Below are 24,722 nucleotides of genomic sequence, written 5' to 3'. Positions count from 1 at the left end.
AATGTTTATTTTTATTTTTTTTATTTTTTTCATCATAAGTACTTAATGATTTCTTCTGTCTCTGATTTTTTTTAATATGTCATTTTCTCATTCTGTTCATATCTGCTCCTCAGGTGTGTCCTGGACACTGCTGCATGAGATGGACTATCTGAAGTATGTGTCAGTGAGGAGAGATTATATCGTTCTCCCAGAGGGAGCTCTGACCAATGCTACTCGTCTGCGCTGGTGGCAACCATTTACTATTTCCTCTGGCCTTGCGACGCCCAGCCTGGAGAGAGCCCAGTGGGCCATAGACAACATTTTAGTGGGGGGGTCAGACATCAACCCATCCACTCTGCTTGACACCTTTGATGATGGTGAGTCTGTTTGTGTTGATGTAATCAGATGTGACAAATCACCATGACAAATGATCTGCGAATAACTTTGACTCTTCCTCCTCTTCTCTTTGTATGTCTTTGCCTTTCACCAGAGGGTGTTTCTCATGAGGAGAGCTGGAGTTTCTACCCCAATGCTGTGCGTACTGCTGGCTTCTGTGGAAACCCATCATTCCACCTGTACTGGCCAAACAAGAACCAAGACAGGACACACAACATTCTGGCCACCCGAGAACTGATAGTGCAGCCTGGATATATTCTACAGTTTAAAGTACAGTACTGCAAGAGAGCCACAAACCTGCTGTATTAATCAATGGTCCAGTGTGTATGATTTAGGGGACTCACTGCAGAATTTTGTATATAATGGAATGTTTCATTGGTGTACAATCACCTGAAAATAAGAATTTTTGTGTTTTTGTTACCATAGAAAGAGCACGAACAAACCAAACACTGGTTCTAGATAGGGCCACCATAGTTTCACCTTGATGAATGAGAGCGGTATTCTGTTAGTTTCAATCTACAATTTCACCTCTAGATGCCACTAAATCCTACACACTGGTCCTGTAAAAGCTGTCCTTTGTGTTGTATGTGGAGGCTTCAGTCCTTTACTGTACATCTCTCTTGTTGATGCAGATTGTTGTCGGTTGTGAGGCAGACAGCTGTGAAGATCATCATTCTGTCCTGCTGCAGTACCGGAAGGATGCAAGGTAAGAAAGACAAGGAGTGACCCAAATTTGGTAAACACTTCCACACCGTTATTACAACAGTTTGAAATGGACAATATCTTATATGTCAAGGCTTATTTTAATATTTTTTTGCATCTTTGTTATTCCAACATTTTTCCAGCTGTTGTGGAAATAGACATTTGTTAATTAGCTGACCTGACAGCGGGTGGTGCCATACCATGATCTGAAATCTTAATAAAAACCCATTATTTACCATTTAAACAAAGTATTTTTCTTACATAGAATGTATTTTTACATTGCAGTTTTCAGCTCTCACTCTTTCCCTTTAGGTCTGACTCGTGGCACCTGGTACAGTCAGAGTGCCTTCCCTCCTCAGTTAACAACGTGGGCTGCTCTCCCTTCCAGTTCCACGAGTCCACAATCTACAGTCCAGTCAACAGCTCAACGTGGACCAGGGTCACTGTCCAGCTGCCAGACCACGTCTCCTCAGGGTAGGAGCACACACATATTTTATTTCCATGGTTAACATTGAGACATGACTTCACACTTGTGCATTAGTCTCAATTCATATTTTTTATATATATCAGCAGAAGCACAGGCAATATTATTTGGGGATTTCTTGTATATTGCCAGGGCTACCCAGTTCCGCTGGATTCAAAAGGAGGGGACAGGAGAGCGGCAGAGCTGGGGAGTGGACCATGTTTACATCGGCGAGGCCTGCCCGGGGCTCTGCAGCGGCCACGGCTACTGTACAAGTGGAGTGGTCTGCATCTGTGATGAGGGACACCATGGTGGGCCACAAACAGCAAATTACATTTAAATTGCTGCAGTAGATATACACACCGTTCTTTCCCATTTGTACTGTTTGAAAGAAAAGTAACACCAAAATGAAATGTTTCCATGTGAAAGCTTTTCTCAAGACACCTCTTGAACACAGTTTTTTTGTCACAGCTGCTAAAAACATGGCCTCCTGTTCATGCTTTCATTTTACAAACTATGTCAACCCCACCGTCAGCTGGCTTGTAATCTTTATTTCATCCGTTCCTCGCTGCTTCCTCTCACAGGTGACGACTGCTCCCTCTCCAGCAGTGACCTGCCCAGCTCCATCAAGGACAACTTTGAGTCAGGCAGTGTATCTCAGGAGAGCTGGCAGTTGATCCAGGGTGGTGGAGTAGGTAGCGGCTGTGGGCAGCTGTCACCGCATGCCCACGGAGACTCACTCTACTTCAATGGCTGTAAGATGAGGCAGGCAGTTACTAAACCGCTGGACCTCACTAGAGCCAGGTACAGGTACTAGCAAAACATAGTGTACATAAACTATGTAAACATACATGTACTTACCTCATAGCTATGACTGATTTGTTTTTCCCCACATTTGGATCTGCATTATGGACCTTCCTTTCCTTTCCTTTTTCTAACCTTCCCTCTTATTCCTTCCTTCTCTGTCTCCCTACAGTAAGATCATGTTTGTGCTGCAGATCGGCAGCGTGGCACAGACAGACAGCTGTAACATAGCTCTGGATCAGGCTGACACAGTTGACCGGGCCGTGCTGCTGCAATACAGCGTCAACAATGGAGTCAGCTGGCACGTAATCGCCCAGCACCAGCCCAAAGACTTCATAAAGGCCCAGAGAGTCTCCTACAACATTCCACTGTGAGTGACGTCAGTTAAAACCATTTTCTAATAAGGAACGATATATAAAAGTTTTATAAGATGTAACTAATGGCTTTATTAATGTTAATTAATCTTTGAGTCATTGATAAAAGGTCAATCCATTGGAGAGATTATTCACAACCTGGGAACCGAAGTTGATTTATTAATCTTTATAAAGCTATGATTTACAACTTTAAAACCCTATTTATTGATGCCTTATTAGAAAGTGGTACTGTTTGAACCAGTGTAGTAAACTTCATCAGGCTGGTTTGAGGCTACTATAACCATTGACATAGTTGTTGACAATCATTAACCAAACATTGTCTCCTATGGTCTCTCCAGAGAAGCGAGAGTTAAAGGGGTGATGCTGCGATGGTGGCAGCCACGCCACGATGGTGCAGGACATGACCAGTGGGCGTTGGACCATGTGGAAGTAGTTCTGTGAGTACCCAATTCCCAGCCAGCCCACGGCCCCCCAGACTGGCCCCCCCAAAAGAGCCCCGATCTGCCCCTGTCTCTACCTGTGCCTCAGCCTCAGCTGTAGAAACGGTCCCCTCTACTCCACACGATTACAGGGATACAGTATACACACACTGTACATATATTTTATTAACATCTACATGTGTGCTGCTTACCATGTACAACCAACCTCTCACAGCTTCTGGTGTCAGGCAAGCAGAGTAGAAAAAGTACTACAGTGTGCTTTGTTGTTTGTGAATGGCTGTTCTTTGTATGAGCTGTCAGATCATCATATTTTCAGTGTCTTGTAGAACCCATGCATCTCACGGATAAACAACTTGAACATCCCCCTTGGAAAAAATAATGTGTGTGTAATATGATATATGATATTATTTCTTTCCTGCTGAACACAAGATGTCTCTTTCTTCACTGTAAGTTTATTCTCAGTGAATGTGCACTGGTGGTTTTAGGTTTCTACATCGCACTTGTAAAGGTGCAAATTGGACCAGGCCCGACTTCCAAACTATTTGTGATGTCACAAATCATGCTCATTGGCCCCGCCCCTTATAAATCAGATTTTCAGTGAGCACAGAGAAACTTTCCACTTTCAGGAGATGAATGGGAAAATGGTCTTCTAGTGTCAAACTCTGCACATATATCATTCACAGCTGTAGGAACAAAAAGAAAAACATATTTTTGAGTGGCGGGGGACTTATATTTGTATGTATAGTATAATGTATGTGTTTTTCCACTAAAATGTCTTAAAAAGCTTAAATATATTACTGTTAAATTAATAAAGTTGTAAATTTCAACATGTTGGCATTTGTTTATGTACAGAAGCACTCATTAGATGTGAAGCACCCATTCACATATTCATAATGTACAGTATTCACTCATTTACATTAAGCCCATCTGCCCCTAGTGGCCATTATAAGGCACTGACCCAAGATCATACAGTGTACAATATGGGAAACTGGTGGTGGCTTCACATCTATGACTGTGAGTCTTTGTTCTACTGTGAAGTCAGCTTTGTCACACAGGCCAATAATCTGAATGGTATATTTTTGTTTTAATTTTCCCATTCATTTCATGTACAAAAATTAGTCCTGCATTTCATTCTACTGGGAATAAGAAAATCTTACAATTTTTTTTTTACATTTGATTTGATGCAACTTGCAGACACCCTGCACTGATTCACTGATTCTTTCTTTCTTTCTTTCCCTTTTTACATTTATATTGAATCTTAGTCTGTAACCAGGATCAGTAAACATTTTCTCTATGTGGAAGACAATGCCAGTTTTTAAAATATTATTATATATATAATTCAAATAACAAAGCTGGAGATTCTGTAGGGCACTGAAGATATCATGAATATGGTCTGTACTCAGCTAGCATATTCTTAACATGGCAGTATCAAAAAGCATTTTGAATGCATTTTCTGCATGTTCCTGTGGGTATCAGAGCAATGTTCCCTCCTACGTGGGTTCTGATTGTTCATTCAGATGTGTACCCAATGCATTTCAAATGCTGCATACAGCTGTAACAGTCACACTCTGATATTTCTTGTACAGTTCATTCAAAGTTGCACATACACACAAACACACACTAATGCCTAACCTGAGCTGTCCCTGGTCTAAGTGGTCGTGACCTGTCCCACTCCCTCCCTCGCACTTGCACGGTTTTCAACAGTGTCTGCTGAAAAGAGTGACTGTGATCCTCACACTTTGCTCTGTTGTTTATTTCTCTCTGTTCGCCACTCCTCCACTCCTTCACACATTCTTCCTCTCACTCCAACTCCTGCTCAATCTTTTCTGTTGCTCCACCCGCCTTTCCTCCCTGCTGCTTAAAACGTGTTTGATCTTGTGGTCATGCTCACTCCTCTGCTCGCGCCGCATCATATCCTACCTTACTTCACACTTCTTCTTCCTCCTCCTCCTCCTCCTCCTCCTCCTCCTACTCCTCATCCTCCTCCTACTCCTCATCCTCCCTTTTCTCCTCCTCCTTCTTCTTTCCTTCCTCAAAACTCGCTCTTTCCCTTTTCTCTTTTTCTCTTCCCATTCTGGCACACAACGGATGGATTACTCCTGTATTTCGCTCTCTGTCTCCACCTCTCTGTGATTGTCTCTCACTTTCTCTCTTCATCTTTGTTACATTTATCTGCTGTCTCCTCACTCAATCTGCACCAACTATTCTTCTGCTCTCCATTCCTCTTTCATATTCTTTCTTCTTCATTCTCTCTGTCTGTCCGTCTCACTTCTCCTTCCTTGAACCTCTGACTATCTTTATGCCTCTCCTCTCTCCTCCCTTCTCCACCCGCTTTGGGCCCCTGCCTCCCCAGGCCGGGGCTCCTACCCCCCCAGACCTTTCTGCGAGACAGCAGTCCCCTCCTCCTGCTTCTCCCCTCTCGCGCTCTAACCTCTGCTCTCTTCTGTATTCTGCTCCCTCTGGCATGGCTGTAGTGTCAGGTAAGTTCTCCGCCTCTTCCTGAATGCAGCCCCCTCCCCTCACCCTCCTCCTGACCCTTTCTTCTCCCTGTTACACTGTGCACACCCTCCCTCACTTTCACTGACACACCCAGCCCTCCTCATCATCACCACAGTCATATTCATGCCCTCGCTTTAACTCAAGCCCCAGGCAGGTCAACAGGGAGGCCAGCTGCTTACAGCGTCCAGGTGGAAGCTCGCTGACAAAACGATCCAACACACAGATCTTAAGACAGAAAAGCAAAACAATATTCACAACAACACAATGAATGGAGGCATAAAAGGGCAGTAAAATCCTGAGTGGTGGCAAAGTTTCTATTTTATGACATTGCATTCCCTAAAAGGGTTCAACACAATGTCACCAGATGAAAACAAATTCCTATCAATGGCATTGATTTTAAATGTGCAGTGACACAATCCTTGAGGCATTTTTTTATGTAATTCTTGACATGTACAAATGTCAGTGGTACTGTGTTTGTGTGTATATGTGTGATGTAATCCATCACTATACCTATATCTGTTTGTTTTGTTCTTGCAAATACTTTTACTGCAAACTGTTGTAGTGTTGTTGGCCTAGCTGCTAATTTACAAGCCAACACACACAATTCAATGATGCTACTTGAAAAAGATTACTGTTCGTTGGTCCAGCATTTATCTCACTCCAGCCCAAGCACTGAAGTCTTTTTATTTTTTTCATTCATATACCAACAATGCAGGGCATCTCGCATCATTAATTTCAAATGGCCCATTTGGTGGGAGAGTTTCATCTGACTAACCTCCTCCATCCAGCTCCTTGCATGGCTTTACGGATCGTATGTTGCAACAGCTCTCCATCCCCTTTTTCACTCATGGCAACAACATGACTTTGAACCAGGAGCTCCCTCCTCACTACCCTCCGGTTTCTGACCCAAAAATCAGAAAAAGAATTCTTCACACACATACACGCACGCATTCTCAAACACATGCAGTTTACCAGCCATCCCTCCCATCCGCCTTGACACTTCCACCTCCACAGCATCACCCATCTCTCACACACACACACGCACCATCCTTTGCCTTCCCCCACCCCTCCTGATTCCCCCACCCCCACCCCGCTTCGCAGAGGCCCCTGCCTGCCCTGGCTGCACTCCTGGCTCACTGGCACCGCCCTGCTGGATGGAAGAGGCAATGAACAGGCTAAGCAAGAGCGATCTACCGCAGCTTTTCTCTGTGTCTCTTAGTTTCAAAACCACCCCTTCTCTGCTCACCACCCTGCACTTTTATGGCTTTGGTTTAGTTATTTTTCTTTTCTCCCAGTGATGGCTGTTAACTCTGACCTCAAACACTCAGAGTTTCTCTCTAGTATTTGTGGTAGTATGTTTGTAGACTCTGTGTCCCATGTCTTGTCTTGTGACATTTGGTCTTGAATACATGTAGCTAGTTCTACCGCCATGTTCATCGTCCAGCTGCTCATTTTTGTGCAAGAACGTAAACAAATCCAGTTTTGTAGAGTAGCGCCACCCATTCTCCCAGCCATGAGACCCATACAGCCGTTGAGTGTTTGAGGTTATGGCTGAAACATGATTAAAATTCCAGCATGAACCTGGGTCTGAGTGAGTACGAAAGCTGCATTCGACCATTCGTGTGTTTGTGTGCATGGATGGGAGTGTGTGCATGGGAATGCGTGGATTTGTTGTGCCTTTTACTTGGTCATTAATGTTCACACTCCTCCTTTTTCTCTCCCTCTTTTACTGTCTTTGTATCCCTACAGCACTCGTAAACAAAACTACATGATGAACTTTGCCAGACAGACCGGCGCGCGTCACTACTACAGCCGCAAGAGGCGGGCACTGCAACAGCGTGCCTGAACCTACCAAGAAGGGATTTGCCCTCTGACTTGCCAATCACACATCGACCCGCCATGCTCATCCTTTTTCTCCTGACGACATATCGCCCTGTCGAGTCCCATCCATCAGTGGATTCCAGTCAGCCTTAGACTTCTCTCACCCACCTCTCCCTACCCTCTACCACAAACACGGGCCATCCAATCAGTTTACGCTAGCCAATCAAGGCCTTCCCAACTACATGGGTCGGCGGGAATGAAACTCAGAAGAAAGGAGTGAAGCGGCCATTTTGTTTACTTTTTTCATGGACGGTCGGGGTTTCTAGTTGTTTTCTAATTGTTGCTGTGGTTCCTCTGATTCCTGTTACCACCTCCAATAACCTTCCCTCTGGCTTACCTCCCCGTCACACCCGCTTCCCTCTCCTCATCCTCCTTTTCCTACCACACTGTGAAATTGAGAGATAATATATCACTGCTGAACTGACCAGCCGATTGGAGAGTTGCCTCCCAGTTCCACTGAGCCGTCGGGGGAGGACCACTCCACTGCCGCCAACCAGTACGCCAAGAGAAAGACCACGACGATGATACTGACCATTAAGAGGAATAGCGGTGATGAAGAAGCTCAAAAAAGAAAAAGAAAAAACAAAAAAAAGAGTACCGTGTTCTTGCTGTTCTGTGTGTCTGTGGGTTCTTTTTGTGATGAGTTGACTGTGGTGTTCTGTTCATTTGTTTGTTCGTTTTCTACTAATTCATATGCTTTTAAGGGGGGGAGGGGAGGGGGTGCTGGGTTTTGTTTCCTTTTTCCTCGTTTATCTGGAAGAGATGTGGGCAAGGCGGGAAAAAGCCCAGCCTTCGCGGGAAGAAGAAACGAAAGAACGATTTGCACGATGGGGAAAGGAGAAAATAAGAAAAAAATTAAAGACTGAACAACTGATTTTTGTTTTTTTTAAATGATTTTTTATATATGTTGGTTCCCGAAAATACAGATATTTATGGTAAATGGTTCTTCACGTAACCTATTTAAGATGCACTGTGCGTGAAATCTGTATGTTATTTTCTAGTGTTAAGTTATTAGGCGGTCGAGTCAAGCTCTCAGACTGCATCATCTCCCCTCTTCCTTCTCTTCCCTCTTCTCTTGTGCTGTTTCCCCCCTTTCCATCTCTCTCTCTCTCTGCTGATTTCTGAAACCTGGAGGTGAGGCTCTATTAGTGTTGTTTTTTGAAGTCTGTGTAATATGGACCCTCTGCCCTCAGTGTAACTCCAGTATAGCAATCTCCTGTATATATATGTATATCCACTATGGGGAGACCCAGCAGCCTTATAAAAGGGAAATAAAGAACTGTCCAAACCTCAAACTGTACACATTGCTTGAGCTGCTCTCTTTCACTCTTAAAAGATAAACCTTAGACTTTTTCCTGTCTGTGGCACTCAGCCCTAAGCCATATAAAAAGATATTAGATGCTCCAATGAGTATTTACAGCAGCAGAATGGTGTATGTGGGATTGTCTCAAAATAAACTACAGTGTCCATTGTGATGAAGGAACATGTCACCCGGTGAAACAGTGTGGCCCACTGATGTATTTTTGGACAACAATTGAGCTCTATGGCACAGAGGAATAAGTTATATCTGCATATGGAAACACAGACAATCCTTGTTGATCACTTAATTGTTAATAACAATATCAGAAAATTATTCAGTGTTTTATTTTTGTTGCGTTATTTTATTGACATTAAAACACGAAACTGATTTTTGTTACTTAGTATTGTAAAAGATATACACACACACACACGTTTTAAAATGTGTATCCTCACGTTGGTGCACACCTCAGTGTCTTCAGACTGGGCATGCACCATATACTTCTGCAGACCCTCTGCATTACACAATACGGAGGCTGCAGAGATGCCAGAGCACTGCTCACTTGGTGTTGAAAGCTTTCCCCTCGACATGAACCCCTAAAAGATGCTCACAACATCTGAAGCCTTTAGTCACAAGCTGTCGGCCATCACAGCTACAGTCACAAGTGTTACAATGGTGTAGAGGGCTTTGGCTGTGATGCCCGGGCAGGAGTTGCAGTATGGCCGATCACAGCAGTCAAAGCTCGTGATGTAGACAGTTCCCTTGAGGCGGATGTTCTTCACCAGGCTGCAGTCCTTCTCCAACATGCATCCCCTGGCCGACAGGGCGCTGTGGTTTCCATAGCGGCCATTTGCCTTGAAGCACAGCTCGTGAGGGGGGCACTCTGTCACAATGAGCTTAAATGTCTTCTCATTCTCCAGGATGGGGCTGTAATAGCAACGCAGGTTATAACAGAGCACCGAGGGGAGGAGAAGGTAGAACCACAACACAGCAACACGCAGGAACTGAAATGTGCTCGGCCTGCAAGTTGAAGAGAGACATTTGGTATTTTACTGGCACAACCTAATATTGTGGCTATAAAACAAAATAAGTAAAAAAAAAACATTTTAACAATTTAGTACTGCTGTTCCAGTACTTACTGTTGTTAGGTCACTTAAAAATAATGGAGCCTACACTTCCCATAACTCAACTTAACTTAATTTAGACCCTTTTCTGCTAAGTAAATGCTACCATTTTCAAATTCCACTTCCCCAATTTGTACCACATGTTAAACATTCGTGGTCTCAGAACCAAGATCAAATCACATTCCTCATGTAATTATCTTAGACAAAGCTCCTTCAGAGTCACAAAAGAACTGTTTTCATAGGCTTTATAGTACTCCATGTGACTTTGACATATAAAGTCAGTTTTTTAATCACTTTGTTATCCCTGTTTTGTGTTTCTTCTATTTAGACCATCACTGAAACCAAAGAAATTCAAGTTAATTGATCGAAATTTCTTAGCCTTGATTCCTATGCACAGGTGTAAATGATCCCGACTGATAGTCACATTCAAAGTGTTCAAAGCTGCATAGGCAGATAGTGATGACAAACATTTTCAGTGTGCAACTTAAAAAAATATATTATGTAGACTCACCTGTTCATTTTAAAGATTTAAAAGTAAATCAGACAGGTAAAATATTTGAGAGCTTCTCCTGATGAGCTCTAATCTCACTACTGACTCCAGGTCTTCCTGCATAGGCCACACCCTCAAGCACACCTGCTTGTAAAGAACAGAACAACTACACCAAGTGGGATCTTAATCATGGCGCTTTTATTTTGCTGAATTCATCAGTAACCACAGAAATAATGCATTTACTCTTATATACCAGAAGGATGGCTGACAAGTCCACCTTTTTCTCTCCGGAGCAAAACACTGATCATGATACATGTTTTTGTAAAATACTAATAATCAAAAACATGTAAATGTGTGGCCACCTTGTGGAGACTCAGGTAAGTACCTATGGCTAACAGGCCTCTCCCCAGCCTTCTACAAGCACTTCTATGATACAGTGGTAGGTGACGTGGAGCTCCTTAATGTTGTGTAATTTGCACATGAATCCCAAGGCTCCTCTCTAAGAACATTAGTGATGTTAGTGAAATTTGTTTTGTCTGTGATCATGCCCAGTAGCATCTTAATGTTGGAGTCAGACTTTGGCTGGAAGTTACATTTGTCTTTGCAGCAGCAGGTGTGGGTGACATTGTACTTGACCCCCCGATAAGAGATGCTTTCATGGGAGCCACAGAGTTCAGTGTCCACGCAGCCCTGAGCAGACAGGATGTGGATGGAGCCGTAGCGACCTCTGGAGCTGGAACAGCGCTGATCAGGCAGACACTGGCTTGTGATGTTGGGGCAGGAATTGCCTTTGTGCTGCAGAGGACAGTAGTAACACAGCAGGCTGTCTAGGCTCAAAGCAGGGAGGACCACAGCTGTGGCCAACAGGATGGAGGTCAGGAACCAGCGTGGTCCCAACAGATGGACGTCCAAACTAGTGTAAACCCACACACACAGAGTTAAAAAGGAATGAGACAAAAAATGTAATTACATATAATTGATTAATTATGGGTTGTATGGGTTTCAACTGCTTGTATAGGTGTGTTGTTCACCTGGTTGTTCTTGGTGATCCCATCTTCCTGTACTGTAAAAGGTCCCTGAATGAGTGATGTTATGTCAACCTGAGGAACCTCCAAACACCAGCAAACCCCCTGATTACCAAGCAGAAACAGGTGTGTCTTTGAAGCTCTTTCAGCTTAACTGATAAATAATTTTAAAGATACACACTCACACACACACACACACACACACACACACACAAATAGCTTTTAAATTAGATTTTAGCCTTCAGTTTATTGCCCAAAAAATAACACCTCATACCCAGTCATTTTGGAAAAGATATATAAAAGACAGGATTACAGTGCCATCTGCTGTTTTGCATAGAGGGAGGAAATAGTAATTGAATGATTGGACGTGGCGCTAATATGTCTATATTTGAATAGCATCTGCAATACAAAAAAATAAAGGAAGTTTTCTTCCTCTAATTAGGAATGTTGATCTTTCTTTCTTCATTTTTGCTCATATCCCATAGTCGGATGAAAAGGACAGCCTTCCCTCCTTGTACAAAGGTTCCTATAAAGAAAAACAAATTCTGTGTAAGTTCATTACCATCCCATATATAAGACAGAAAATGGAGGATTATTTTATATAATTAGTAAAATTTTAGTGGTGTGCTCACAGCCAGCTCCTCCTCCTCGTTCTCCTTGCCAGAGTCCCCCCAGTTGTCTTGTTCCTCTGCTGGGTCATAGCTGTACAGAGGAATCAGCCTGTGGCGCAGTTCGTCTAATCTAAAGCAAAACACACAAATGAAACCAAATTGTGACAGAACATAACATAACACGAGACACCAAAATGATCTAAAAGTGATGCTTTACAGAAACCATCTTACCTTGATCTCCTCCTGATATAAATAACCTGAAGAAAAGCACAACAATAAAAACTTAAAGATAAACCTATGATGCAGTCATGTGAAATGAACTATGCAGAACTTTTCTTACCATTGCCACTATACATCCAATCAAAGTAAGTAGTACAAAGGGGATGAGTGCATAGTAACCAGGAAATCCAGGTTTGGGGTTTGTGGGTGAAATATGTGGAGTTGTGTGGTTGAAATGCATTTCTTTCTGCTCGATCTCTTCCCTCAAACACCCCTCTGCTCTCCGTGCACCTCAGCTGACACCTTTGTGACACATTCAGTGGAGTGCCGTTGCTGTAATTCCCACTGAAAGGCCACGTTTCTCAGCCCCAGGAAGACTCATAATTATTGCTATAGAGAGGCAAACAGACACAGCTACAGTTTACTGAGAAATTTACAATCCAATAATCAACATGTAGAAAACAACTAGTGTCCTAAATGAACTGACTAGGAAGTTGATGATAATACAAAGGACGCCTACTGTAAGGTCGAAACGTTTCCTCACCTAAAAAAACCCCAAAGTAATTCAATCTTACCTCATGTGTCATATGTAGAGTATGTGAACACACATTTCCTTCTTGCTGCTTACATTTCACTTCAGCACTGTGCTCATGTACCTCAACCTGCTCAATGACATTCCTGACTGAGGAGTGGATGTGATGTAGTCAGTTGAAACTGGACAGATGTGTTTATTACAGGGGACTGTCATGTTTACATTTTTATTGGAAAAAAAAAATAATTACTGATTCCTAAAAGTTTTACTGTGGGAATAATTACTGCACAGTGGTATATTGTGTTAATTGCATTAATAAGGGTATCATCAACAATAAAAAATAAACTCTTAATGCATCTGCATTGTTTTGTATATTTGTTTGTTGGAACTAACTTATCTTTACAACCACAGTATACACACACACGTAATGTTCTCTGTCCTCCAGCAGAGGGAGAGTTGTTATGGGCTGCAGGAGGAATAAGAGGGGAGGGACACTGGCAGGAAACAGATAGGAAGCTTTCCAAATGTTTTACTGGTCTAACTTGCTGAGCATGGTTCCAGTGAAGCATTCACCTCGTCTACACAGGATGGAAGCTTTGACAGTAAGTTGCCAACAAAAAGAGTACTTTGACTTTGAACTAAGATTAAGTTTGTTAATTGGAGCTAATCTAAAATGATAAACTTTGAATATGCTTATAGTAAATGTCTGCTTTACTACTGAATAATACAGTATCAGTCTGTGTTCTTGTAGATTAGAGTTTTGACAGTATCTTAATGAGCTCAGGTTAAGCACAATTAAAATTAAAGTTACATGTTATGATGTATAATGCAATGATAGTGGTGGTATTAAAGACTTTTGTGTTGTTTCACTTAACACAAGTGTGCAAAAGAATTTTCATTTGTGAAGTGGCGCGGACTGGTAGATTTCCTGTTAAGATTTGAAAGCTAGTTAATTATTAGACCAACGTAAACCCTCAGGTTCAGTTAGACTCAGTCATAAAAGTGCCTACTTGTCCTGCCTGCAGTCTTATACACTATTGTAACTCAGTCTTTGTTTGTCATAATGTTACATAGTTCTGCATTCTTCCATGATATGAAGTGAGGACATGCTGAGGTATCGCACCGTCTAAAACGTGATGGATCCTCCTCAAAGGCAAAGTGGAACAATCCAGAGACAAGACGCAAGTGTTTCAGATGCCCCCAAACCTCTTACTGAGGATTTACATGAAACACACACTTACGACTACCTTGACATCTTTCCTGAAGATAATGCGGAACCTATATATGAGAGCACCTTGGATGGGCTCATAGCCCCACCTAACTCCCAACCCAAACCGCCAGACCAGCCCTGGGGTCATGGAAGAGTAGATCCTGGGAATACACACCACCAAAGCACAAATGGGCCTCCCCCTCCAGTCAGGACCAGGCTATCTAGTTGTCCTATTGCATGTTTGCCAGGTAGACAAGGACCCCCTCCTGTTCCCCCCAGGACACGAGCACCCCTCAGCAAAAAGATGTTTTCCTTTGACCGCAGTGAGCCTTCTGAAAAACTGATCCGTTCCAGGACAGAAGCAGATAATCATGTGAGTATCTCTAGTGGTTTCTTCCTTAGCAAAGACAAAGAGCTCTTTTTATGATTCATTAAAAATACCCGAATAACCCACATTTCTTTTTTTTCACATCAGGACCCATGGACCATCAAACTAATAGACACTCCTCAAGGCAGCACCAAGAGTCTGGCTTCTTTTTGTGCTGCAACTTCCAAGTAAGAGAGTAAAGTTTTTGTTTTAAATATCCACCCTAACTCTCAAAATGACAAACAGTTGCAGGTTTAGGTTACTTTATTTGTACCCGTTGGTAGAGACAAAGCATTCCTCTGGACATATTTTACTAACAACTCAGACAATAGAGAAACATAATACAACACGATAAAGTGCTCCAGGATCTAAAAATGTGGTAAATATGATAGCATTAATTTTGTAATCATCGTAGCTTTTAATTATGGGATCCTCTGTAGTTGTATTTTATTTTTTTAACAGAAACTTAATGATTTCTGCTTTGTTGTTTCAGTTCAACATTGTTTTTTTACCATCAGAGAACTGAAATGAATCATGTTTTTTCATATGAAGTTTAAATATGGAACATGTTTGTCAGCATAGTTTCACTTTCACGCTAGCACCCTTTTTTTTCTGTCTGGCAGGTTAATGTCAAGGTACAAGCACACAGACAGTGTTCATAACTCGGGTATGGTATGTGGTCGATTGTTACACATCCACCCTGCCCTGCTGCAGCAGGTGGAGGTAAATATCACTGTGGCCACTGACTGGGATGATCACCAGATCCCCTTCCCCACCACAGGTAAGATTAACCAACATAATACCATAGTCACTTATAATACTTACAATAATTGTTGTTTTTACACACAGAGAATGAAGAGATTTATTTAGCTTCATTAAAAATCTCAATTGATGTCACACCTGCAAATGATAATAATAATAATAATAATCAGAATAATGAAGTTTAGAGTAAACTAACACTGTTTTAAGCTTGTGTGTAAAGAATTTCATGGATGCACACATTATGTAAATTTTTCGGGGGTTTTGGGGCTCAACCAAGATTTTGTAAATTTTGTTGAGGGACAATTTACAAGTATTTCATTCTTATTAGTACATGGGACCTCATGTAGATCCTATCAGAGCTTTGCACAAATTCAACCTGAGCATGTCTAATCAGCCACATGACTGAAAACGCCTGTGTGGGTGTGCAGGCCTTTAATCTATGATAAAGCATCATATCTTACTATAGCTGTCATATAAATGTGGTGGAGTAAAAAGTACAAGCATAAAGGAGCAGAACCACAAAATTGTACTTGTACTTGAGTTTACTTATTAATATACCACCTTGTTCTGCACTACAGTATTTGATGACACTTCAGCTCATTCTTCTGTCACCTCACATGTTGGCAGAAGTGTGTGGACTCTGAACTCTAATCTTTTATCCAGTGAACAAGACAGTGAAGAGTCTGATTGATGAACTCTTCCATCTGCTGGAAGTCACTCCCAGAACAAGCGGGCAGTATGTTTTAAAACTGTGTGATTCTGAGGAATATCTCCAAAAGTAAGTGAACAATCCAGACATTGTTGTTTATCTGTTAGCTGTGATCTTCTTGTCTGTGATCTGCTATTTAAACATGGTGTGTTTCCACGTTCATTGTTTGAGGCACCAAATGCAATTTCCCCTATCTCTCCTTTAGTGAAGCACTGCTGGGTATGCATGAGACTATTCAGAAGTACATCAAGTTTAAACTAAAAGTGCCTCTCCGACTGCTCCACTTGAACAACCTCAAACACCGTCTGGCCAGGGATGTAAGTCAGTTAAAACTCCTTCTCTGTTCCCACAGGGTTGCCTGTCTTCAGTCTTGAAATACTGCTTTCTTAAACACCTGTGCTTGGCCCCCGGCCAGCGTGTTATCATCAGGGCTGTAAAAACCTCCACCCTGACTTCTTGACTTTGTTCTGTTTACACATCACGTCATGGCAGGTGGCTTTTAGCAGCAAGTATTAAAAAGAATAAAAGTGAAGCTAATGTGTCCTTACATTTATAGTCATAAAAAAGCCAATTAATGCTATTTAAATATTTTACATACTTTATATATATAAAATATATATATATATATATATTGAGGAACAGTACACAATAAATTGCCACAATCCTACACGGCTATCAGTATTTTAAACTATGTTTTCTTCTCTTAGGGGGAGGATGACCAACCCTCATGCCAACTGTACCAGCTCCTGCGCCCTGGCTGTGTTTTCAACACCTGCAAGTAAGATGCCGGGCAGTCCCACATCAGCTTTGTGAAATGGGTTCAATAACAACTGTTCAGTGGGTCATGTGTCAACTGATGTCTGTTTGTAGAAAACATTCAGAAAGGTAGCTTTGCTTTGTGGTTTCCTACCACTTTGTGATCTGTTGCATGTTTAACCTTTCCTCCTCTCTTAGGTTTAGTCTGCAAGAGGTGTTCAGAAGCTACAGCAGAGAGGTGACAGATCTGATGAGATGTAGGGTCAGTAAAATCAGGATAACACTTTATTTCTCTCACACACATATCCATCAGCATTTGTTATTTTTCGCATTTGTTTTAAACCTATATAATGTGGGCTTTACCACCTCAGGCTAATTCAGATGTATCAGTGGGAGTGATGTATCCTAAGCTGACGTTCTGGTATTTCTCTTACTTGGATCTGATCTCATCGTGTCTGTAGTCTGGGATGAACGTTAATGTCCTCGTGGGCTGTGTTCGCACCATCAGCAATCTTCTGTGTGGGCTCTCGTGTCAGGAGTTGGAGGACACTATTGGCAGGCTCAACCGAATAATTCCCACACCTCTGGTAGGTCTTTTGCGATAAATCATACAGTTCAATCCTACCACTTTTCCCATCTGCCGAGTTATTGTAACACTGCTGTGCACCAAAGAAATGTGAAGTATTTTCTTATGCCTCTGATCAACAGTACAATGCTGTGTTTCCTCCTTTTTTTTTTGCAGAGTCATGATGAGATGTCTGAGTGTGAAACTGGTGAGAAGCTGTTACTCAACTATAATGCCATTGTTGTGGTTTATAATCAACACAGGGTCATTGTGGTTATATGGTACAAGTCTTAACCTCTATTAATAAGCAGTATAAATGGTTTATAACACACTATAATGTAGTTGTAAGCATATATAGTGTTATATATTTGTCACCAACTATAACTCGTCCTGTGGGCACTAATACGTGGAGGCAGATGTATAAACCGATAATGAGTGATAATATATTAAAACACATTTGTGTAATAATAATGTAAAATATTTCTTCATAGGAAAACAGGAAACGTAGGCGTTGTTCATAAATACCTTACATTAATAAACACTTTAAAATGTGCTTATAACTGCATTGCTTTAAACCATTTATTAAATGTTTGTACACTGCTTATAAATGCTAAATAGGAGGATTTTAAAGTGAAGTGTTACCTGTTTTTATATATTGACTTTTAAATTGTCTAAACTGATATTTATTCTCTGTATTCTAGCCTTGATCATGCTCCATGGCGCACTGCAAAAAGTGCTGCAGATCTTTTTTGACAACTTCCATTCAGACTTCAGAGGCGAAGAGGTAACCAGAACCCCACAAATACATGACGTGGATGATAACTCTGAAATCTTACAATTTAATATCGCTGCTCTCTACAAACTACAACTCTCCTGGTTGAGCAGGTATGTGTGCATTTGCAGTCGCAGACAGACACACAGACATTTTTATGCGCGCATGTACAGACCCAAATACATGCACGCAGATACAAATTAACCACAACCCTGATATGAACACTGGGTTTTATGGCTTTCTCTTTTCTCTCCATTTTTAGTTATGAGTTCTTCTCTGTTTCCTGTGAGTTGACGTTTGGAGGAACAAAGATCTGTGACACTGGTATTTCTGAGAACATCAGCACGGCCTTATCGTTCGGAAACAAGATCCAGTGTAACCGCATGTAAGTGTCTCCAAGTGTAAATGTTTTTTTTAGCATATTCAACTTATTCGTTCCTTGTTCACATAAGAATTCCATTGTCACTGATAAGGAAGTGAAACTGTCTCTTTGGTGAAATGACCATCTGATCCAGGCTCTTTTTGTACTGGTCTGTTGTGTCATAAGTGTGTGTGAGAAATAGTTTATATCACTTAATTTTGATACAGATTCATAAGCAATAATAGAAAAAATATTTTAAAAATATAAGAACAAAGAGCAAAGTAAAAGATTTAAATGATACCATAAATAGATGGCTGACATTTGTTTTCACTGTATTTTTTAGGATGGTGTTCCCTGTTCCAGTAAATCAGCTGCCATATGAGACCATGATGACATTTCGCCTCAAGGGCTCCAAGCGTGGCAAGAATGCCGAGCTTTTAGGCTGGGCTGTACTACCTCTTTACAGCAACCAGTAGGTGTTCTACAATGTTAACCCATCTCGTAAAGTACATATATTAACACTTTTGTACTGGTGTAAAATTCAAACTTCACATACGACTAAATGCTTATACAGGATGAAGTTGGAGGGGTTTGATTCCTGAGCTCTTAGGCACAATTGTGAAATAGGTAACATGCAGTATTTGAACTGTGTGTCTAGGACTCTGGTGAATGGGACCGTTCTGCTCAGTATGTCCACACTGGCTGAGCTTGCTGCTCCTCCCTCTCCTGCCCTGTTTGACAGTCACAGACAGCCCATCGGGGTCATACTGCAGGTCAGAAGTGCTGGACAACTCTGTCCCATGTTGACCAAAACAAAAACCACACCACATTACCTGTTCAAACATTCATCCTCCCTTTGTTCCCCAGCTCCAGTTTCAGGATAATTTTGAGTGGAAGTATCAGAGATCCATTGCACTGCCTGGTTCAGTCATATTTACTCAGCCTTGTGAGGATTTGCAAAAGAAAATGCTGGATGTCTCTAAGAAGCACTGCCTCTGCTTGTGAGTACAATGCACATTATATTATTAAATACTATACATGTGCTGTGCTATGATTTTCATATTTTTAGACATTTCTTATTATCCCTAAACACATTCCTGTCATTGTATCTCCTTCCCCAGTCTAACACAAAATGAGAAGGCTTTCCTCTGGAGTAAGCGTTACTGTAGTGAGAAAGCTAGTACTTTCCTCCACCTCCTGCTGGGTGCAGTCCCCCGGTGGCAGCCTGAAGACTTGACAGAAATCTACACAATTGTAGAGAACTGGCCAATCCATCTACCTGAAGAGGCCCTCTTCCTGCTCAGTGACAGGTAGGTTACACCTGGCTTAATTACAGAAATGTGGACACAGCAAAGCTGCCTGGACCAATAAAAAAAAGATAACATTCAGAACATGAAGAAAGGCTTGTTTTATTGCTGTTTGTTTGTGTTTTGCTTCATAGCTACAGTACTTCCTGCAGTGGGGGAGGTGAAAGTAGTAATACCACAGAGTAAAAAAACCCTACTACAAATAGAAGTCCTTGATTTAAAATCTTAGTATAAGCATCAAAATATACTTGAAGTACCTAAAAAAGTTACGCAAAATGGCTAATTTCAGAATCATATTTATATCACTGGATTACAATTAATGATGCATTAATGTGTAAGTGTCACTAATGTTGCACTTGATAAAGGGTGGCTAATTTCAGCTACTTTATATACTGCTGGGTAGCTTAATCCATAATAATATCATAATGTATGAGCTAATTGATATTTTGTATTAACTGAATCTACAAATTCTAATCAGTAAAGCTGTCAAATAAAAAACATGTACCTCCAAAATGTAGTGAAAAATAAAATGAAACATAAAAGTTAGTACAAGTACGAGTACCTTAAAAATGTACTGTACTTGAGTCCAGTACTTGAGTAAATGTACTTTCGCCCACTGACAGCAGTATGTGGTTTAGTTGCTCCTTTATATGCTCCCTGATTTCCATATGTTGGTCATAAATTCAGTTTCTGCAGTACTATATGCAGTACTTAGTTTCTCTCTGGCTGTGTCTGTCCTTCGCTGACAGGCTGTGGAACCGACATATAAAAGAAAAATAACTAACCAAACTCACTGAAAAGGAATTCAGTTTTCAGAGAAGGTGCACACTTTTGTGTTTATGTAGCACTTAAGCTGCTCATCAAACACTCAAGTACTTGTTACAGCTGAATTTAAACACTCTCATCGTGAATATCTATTAGTTCTTTCGTAGGAGTGGTACTTCTCATGTTATTAATTTAATGTGTCTTTATTGGGACAGTGAATGCAATATCTGTGATCACAACCATGATTCAGCTTTCTATTAGTCTTGTTTGGTGAGTTTATATATTTTTTTTCAGTATGCATGATCAGACTGTGCGGAGGGCTGCAGTTCACTACTTTGAACAGATACCAGATGGAGAGCTAGATTTGTTTCTGCCACAGTTGGTCCAGGTAAGCACACTAACACATATACACACATCCTGTATCTGTCTTTAGAGCTTATTATTTTAGCACAAGACCAGGTGAATGTTTAGTTGGTTTAAGCCATCGGATTTTAAATATGAGAATGGGTGTCACACTCTAGAGATTCCTCAGTGGTTTGACATTAGTTTGATCAGTTATCCGGTCCTGCAGGCTCTGAAGAGTGAGTGGGAGTTGGATGGACCTCTGGTGATGCTGCTGTTGGAGAGATCACTGAAGAACATTCAGATTGCCCAGCAACTCTACTGGTGAGCAGACATCAAACTGAGGGAATGTCATTTTGGATTACTACTAACACTGCTGTTCAAGAAAATCTCAGTCAAGATATGCAAGTTATGAAGTTTTAGAGATGATGTAATCCCCAGTAATATTATAAGGGGAATGAATATATCATCAATTATTACTGTTGTACATGCTGACAGGCTGCTGGAGGATGCCCACAATGACCCCTACTACCAGAGTTGGTTCAGTAAGGTTCAGGCTGCACTGCGGCACTGTTGCGGCCAGGCACTGAGGCAGGAGCTGGAACATGAAACCCGCCTGGTGTCTGTGCTTGTACACGTGGCGGAGAAGGTTTGCACTGCTGAGAAGACTCGACGCAAGGTCTGTAAACAGATCTCTCATTTATTCATTTACTCACCCACTCAATGGCTCGATATTCTATATTGTTATGACTGGTTTACTGAACTTATTTAGTTAGTTATTTCATTTTATGCATCTCTCTGCAGAATGTTTTGATGAAAGAAAAGCTAAAGATTGATGACTTCTTCAGAAATGGGATCAGCTGTTGTCTGCCACTGGATCCTGCAGTCCGTGTAAAGGCATTGGACGTGGATGTAAGAACACAACACATTTAAGGTCATAGTGAATAAAGTTGTCAGCACTGGCAAATAAGTATATAAGTTACCTATAATACTTTTAGCAGAAGAAAATCGACACGGTTTCAGCCCTAGGCTTTTTGGGGTCGACACCTCTCAGACTGTAAAGACATTAAAATTGAGCTTGCCAGGTCTTTTATTTGTCCTGTTATATCATTGCTGCAATCTAATATGCACACAGTTCTATAGCAGGAGTGTTAACTCCTTTTGACATGTTACTTACAGGCCTGTAAGTTCTACAACTCCAATGCTGCTCCTCTGGGGATCTCATTTATCTGCACTGACCCTCTGGCCCACAATGTCAGTGTCATCTGCAAGGTTGGTAATAATATGTTACTTTACAGATCCAGAAAACGTCATCCGATCAATGTCCATATATTCCTATCCTAAACTTCTTAGAGATTTTCACTTGTCATAAATCACTTGTTCAAGTCTGATGTATATCACCTGTTCAGGAGTGCACATGTGTGAGACTACATCATTAGCGCAATCAATGCTCCTAAAATTATCATATAAGACTACCTGTTCTACTTTGTTTGTAGGCAGTTTTCACAAAAATGAATAAAAGAAAGTGTTAGTAGTTGTATTAGAAAATATTATTACTACAGCTGCCACAAGATGTTATCAGAGGATAGCTACTGTGAAAGGGAGAGTGGGTTGACATTAAGTTAGATGCTAAAAATGCATTTCTAAATCAAAGGGATCCATGACTAATATGAAAGGCGTTCATGTGGCAATCACTGAGATATTAGAAGGGATAATATTATAGCATACAGTTGGGGATGTTGCACTGTACGCTGCAACAGAAGATGAAAAGCTGCTTTGCCAAAATATGCAAAATGAGCAATTCTCACAGCCACTGTTTTTCTTAAATCATCAGAATGAATCTGTTCGTACGAGTGGTTCTCGCATGAGGCCCATTGTCTTTTTTCTTGTCTCCTTCAAGGGGAAATCAAAGCTTGTGGTCACTTACAGAGCAGCTTGCAGAAACAGCTCAACATCAATAGGATACTTGTGAGATGGCAGTTAGGCTGTCTTGCTGACTCAACTGTTTCATTACTCAGTTGAATGTGTTGTTCAGACAGGAGATAACCTGCGTCAGGACATGCTGGTACTTCAGATAGTCCGTGTGATGGACAGGATTTGGCTCCAGGAGGGGCTGGACCTCCGAATGATCACCTACAGGTGTCTTTCTACGGGACGAGCTCAAGGTAAGTTTATTAGTTTGTGTTTTTAAATGCACATAGTTTCTCTGTCTTATATCTCTGTGGTTGTGAATCCATGTTTTCCAACATATATTCTATGTGTTTGTCAGGCCTGGTGGAGGTGGTTCCAGAGGCAGTGACCCTTGGGACGATTCAGCAGGAATGGGGTCTGGGTGGCACCCTTCGAAAAGACACACTAGAGAAATGGTTCCACATGTGGAACAAAACTAAGGAGGACTATGAGGAGGTTAAGACCACTACAAAATCTTTGATAACCATTATACTTGACCGTGCAATTGAATATTCACTTTTGCTTTTGTTAAACACTCTCTTACTGTATATGTGCAGGCTGTGATGAACTTCATCCACTCGTGTGCAGGGTGGTGCGTGGCCACCTTCATCCTGGGGATCTGTGACCGCCACAATGACAACATCATGTTGAAACACAGTGGACATATGTTTCACATCGACTTTGGCAAGATTATGGGCAATGCACAGAAATTTGGAAACTTTAAAAGGTAAGTCAATAAAAAGTCAAGCAGTAGTTTGGAAGTAAAAAGAGTGGGGATTTTGTTTGAGCAAAAAGGAGATACAGAAAAGTATAAAGTCACAGACAATAATGTGAATTGACAAGAACCTCCCCCCACTCTTTTTTTTGCAATGATAGGGACCGATCACCGTTCATCTATACATCTGAGATGCAACACTTTATCTCATGTGGGGGGAAGAAGCCTCAGCGCTTGCATCGCTTTGTGGAGCTCTGCTGTGAAGCTTACAACATAATCAGACAGCGCTCCGCACTCATACTCAGCTTGTTGGAGCTGGTAAGACCTTTACCAAGTAACCATGGTATCACCTTCATAGTTGTATCTGAGAATACATAAAACACCTTTTCATTTGTGGTGCACATTTGGTTTCCAGATGCTGCATGCAGGGATGCCAGAACTGAAGGACTCTAATGACCTGCAGTATGTCCAGAACAACCTCAGACCTCATGACACAGACCTGGAAGCCACATCCTACTTTACAAAGTAAGTTGATGCACACAGTCTGTCTTTTATTAATCTGATTCTCAAAATAACAGCTTGTATTCTTCCTGATACAGGAAGATCAAGGAAAGCATGGGCTGTGTTGCTGTCAAATTTAACTTCCTGACACACAGCATAGCTCAAGGGAAGAAACAGGAACCACTAACCAAGAATGACATCCCTGCTCCCAGCACCAACATCCAAGAGGCAGTCATCCAGGGATACACCATCAGGGGAAAAGATGTGGTGAGGCTGCATGTTGCTCTTTGTGCTGTAGTAATTCAGGCAGAAAATGTTGACCTCAGAGTTCAGTTTTATAACGAAATGTCACTGACAGATTTTGCCTGGTCCACCACAAAGCTTTGTGTTGAATCTTAATAGCCAGGGGAGCCAATAAAACACCTGGAACTGACAGCAGGTTCACACATATTTGTTCTGGGAAGAGTAATTCCTGGCACTCAGCTGTGTGTGTGTGTGTGTGTGTGTGTGTGAGTGTTGGGTCAGCTGTCACTTATGGCCTCCTAGGCAGCAGCGCTATGTTTGGAAAGTCTTTCCCTCACTCTCCAGAGTTGAGTGAGGAGTACTACTGGTGTTTGTTGGCATTTCACTGCTCTTTGAACAGAATAGACTTCCAGATGTCAGGTAAAACTGTTTGGAGGCAGAGATGGAGGGCCTTGTCAGTCGGCAGAAGCAGAGATGTGTCCAGTTCCTCAGATTCAGCCTGTATTCAATGAGAGAGAGAGAGATGGATAGATAGATGGATAGATAGATAGATAGATAGAT

The 24,722-nt window shown here is 41.6% G+C and overlaps 5 protein-coding genes across 7 annotated transcripts in view; 2 read left to right on the top strand and 3 right to left on the bottom strand.

The window, feature by feature from the left end:
* Positions 1-8,114, top strand: part of reln (reelin) — an 88,342-nt gene extending 80,228 nt beyond the window's left edge. The window contains exons 56-65 of one of the 2 annotated variants that reach the window (XM_035665513.1): positions 114-356; positions 470-645; positions 1,008-1,081; positions 1,390-1,551; positions 1,694-1,851; positions 2,125-2,344; positions 2,517-2,714; positions 3,057-3,155; positions 5,633-5,638; positions 7,407-8,114. In XM_035665513.1, the coding sequence (XP_035521406.1) occupies positions 114-356; positions 470-645; positions 1,008-1,081; positions 1,390-1,551; positions 1,694-1,851; positions 2,125-2,344; positions 2,517-2,714; positions 3,057-3,155; positions 5,633-5,638; positions 7,407-7,503 (1,433 nt within the window). In that variant the 3' untranslated portion in view covers positions 7,504-8,114. The remainder of the gene's footprint in view (positions 1-113; positions 357-469; positions 646-1,007; positions 1,082-1,389; positions 1,552-1,693; positions 1,852-2,124; positions 2,345-2,516; positions 2,715-3,056; positions 3,156-5,632; positions 5,639-7,406) is intronic. The other variant, XM_035665514.1, reaches the window with a different exon arrangement.
* A 1,046-nt stretch (positions 8,115-9,160) lies between these two features.
* Positions 9,161-10,580, bottom strand: LOC118330797 (protein Bouncer-like). The gene is made up of 2 exons (XM_035665479.1): positions 10,471-10,580; positions 9,161-9,855 (listed from the first exon to the last, which is right to left on the bottom strand). The coding sequence occupies exons 1-2, from the start codon at positions 10,476-10,478 to the stop codon at positions 9,465-9,467; spliced, it is 399 nt and encodes a 132-aa protein (XP_035521372.1). The 5' UTR covers positions 10,479-10,580; the 3' UTR covers positions 9,161-9,464.
* Positions 10,581-10,625: 45 nt separating this feature from the next.
* Positions 10,626-11,596, bottom strand: LOC118330639 (protein Bouncer-like). Its single transcript, XM_035665263.1, has 2 exons — positions 11,481-11,596; positions 10,626-11,362 (listed from the first exon to the last, which is right to left on the bottom strand). Exons 1-2 carry the CDS (start codon positions 11,501-11,503, stop codon positions 10,876-10,878), a joined length of 510 nt encoding a protein of 169 aa, XP_035521156.1. The 5' UTR covers positions 11,504-11,596; the 3' UTR covers positions 10,626-10,875.
* A 261-nt stretch (positions 11,597-11,857) lies between these two features.
* On the bottom strand, positions 11,858-12,966 carry LOC118330640 (uncharacterized protein C3orf18 homolog). Its single transcript, XM_035665264.1, has 5 exons — positions 12,880-12,966; positions 12,426-12,694; positions 12,317-12,342; positions 12,107-12,215; positions 11,858-12,000 (listed from the first exon to the last, which is right to left on the bottom strand). Exons 2-5 carry the CDS (start codon positions 12,543-12,545, stop codon positions 11,947-11,949), a joined length of 309 nt encoding a protein of 102 aa, XP_035521157.1. The 5' UTR covers positions 12,546-12,694; positions 12,880-12,966; the 3' UTR covers positions 11,858-11,946.
* A 410-nt stretch (positions 12,967-13,376) lies between these two features.
* The window catches only part of pik3c2g (phosphatidylinositol-4-phosphate 3-kinase catalytic subunit type 2 gamma), an 18,420-nt gene continuing 7,074 nt past the window's right edge, over positions 13,377-24,722 (top strand). The window contains exons 1-27 of one of the 2 annotated variants that reach the window (XM_035665846.1): positions 13,377-13,438; positions 13,911-14,419; positions 14,522-14,601; positions 15,037-15,194; positions 15,839-15,953; positions 16,090-16,201; positions 16,592-16,662; positions 16,839-16,902; positions 17,102-17,227; positions 17,383-17,413; positions 17,907-18,090; positions 18,240-18,362; positions 18,682-18,810; positions 18,997-19,111; positions 19,206-19,339; positions 19,460-19,648; positions 20,705-20,798; positions 20,982-21,076; positions 21,251-21,431; positions 21,557-21,664; positions 21,932-22,024; positions 22,788-22,917; positions 23,022-23,158; positions 23,260-23,429; positions 23,579-23,735; positions 23,833-23,942; positions 24,017-24,185. In XM_035665846.1, coding sequence (XP_035521739.1) covers positions 13,973-14,419; positions 14,522-14,601; positions 15,037-15,194; positions 15,839-15,953; positions 16,090-16,201; positions 16,592-16,662; positions 16,839-16,902; positions 17,102-17,227; positions 17,383-17,413; positions 17,907-18,090; positions 18,240-18,362; positions 18,682-18,810; positions 18,997-19,111; positions 19,206-19,339; positions 19,460-19,648; positions 20,705-20,798; positions 20,982-21,076; positions 21,251-21,431; positions 21,557-21,664; positions 21,932-22,024; positions 22,788-22,917; positions 23,022-23,158; positions 23,260-23,429; positions 23,579-23,735; positions 23,833-23,942; positions 24,017-24,185 — 3,522 coding nt within the window. In that variant the 5' untranslated portion in view covers positions 13,377-13,438; positions 13,911-13,972. Of the gene's footprint in view, positions 13,439-13,910; positions 14,420-14,521; positions 14,602-15,036; positions 15,195-15,838; positions 15,954-16,089; positions 16,202-16,591; positions 16,663-16,838; positions 16,903-17,101; positions 17,228-17,382; positions 17,414-17,906; positions 18,091-18,239; positions 18,363-18,681; positions 18,811-18,996; positions 19,112-19,205; positions 19,340-19,459; positions 19,649-20,704; positions 20,799-20,981; positions 21,077-21,250; positions 21,432-21,556; positions 21,665-21,931; positions 22,025-22,787; positions 22,918-23,021; positions 23,159-23,259; positions 23,430-23,578; positions 23,736-23,832; positions 23,943-24,016; positions 24,186-24,722 lie in introns of those variants that run through there. The other variant, XM_035665847.1, reaches the window with a different exon arrangement.

Source organism: Morone saxatilis, unplaced genomic scaffold (assembly GCF_004916995.1).
Source record: "Morone saxatilis isolate NCDOM2014 unplaced genomic scaffold, NCSU_SB_2.0 Contig2, whole genome shotgun sequence".
Classification (NCBI taxonomy): Eukaryota; Metazoa; Chordata; class Actinopteri; family Moronidae; genus Morone; species Morone saxatilis.
This window is presented reverse-complemented; position numbering and strand designations above follow the sequence as displayed.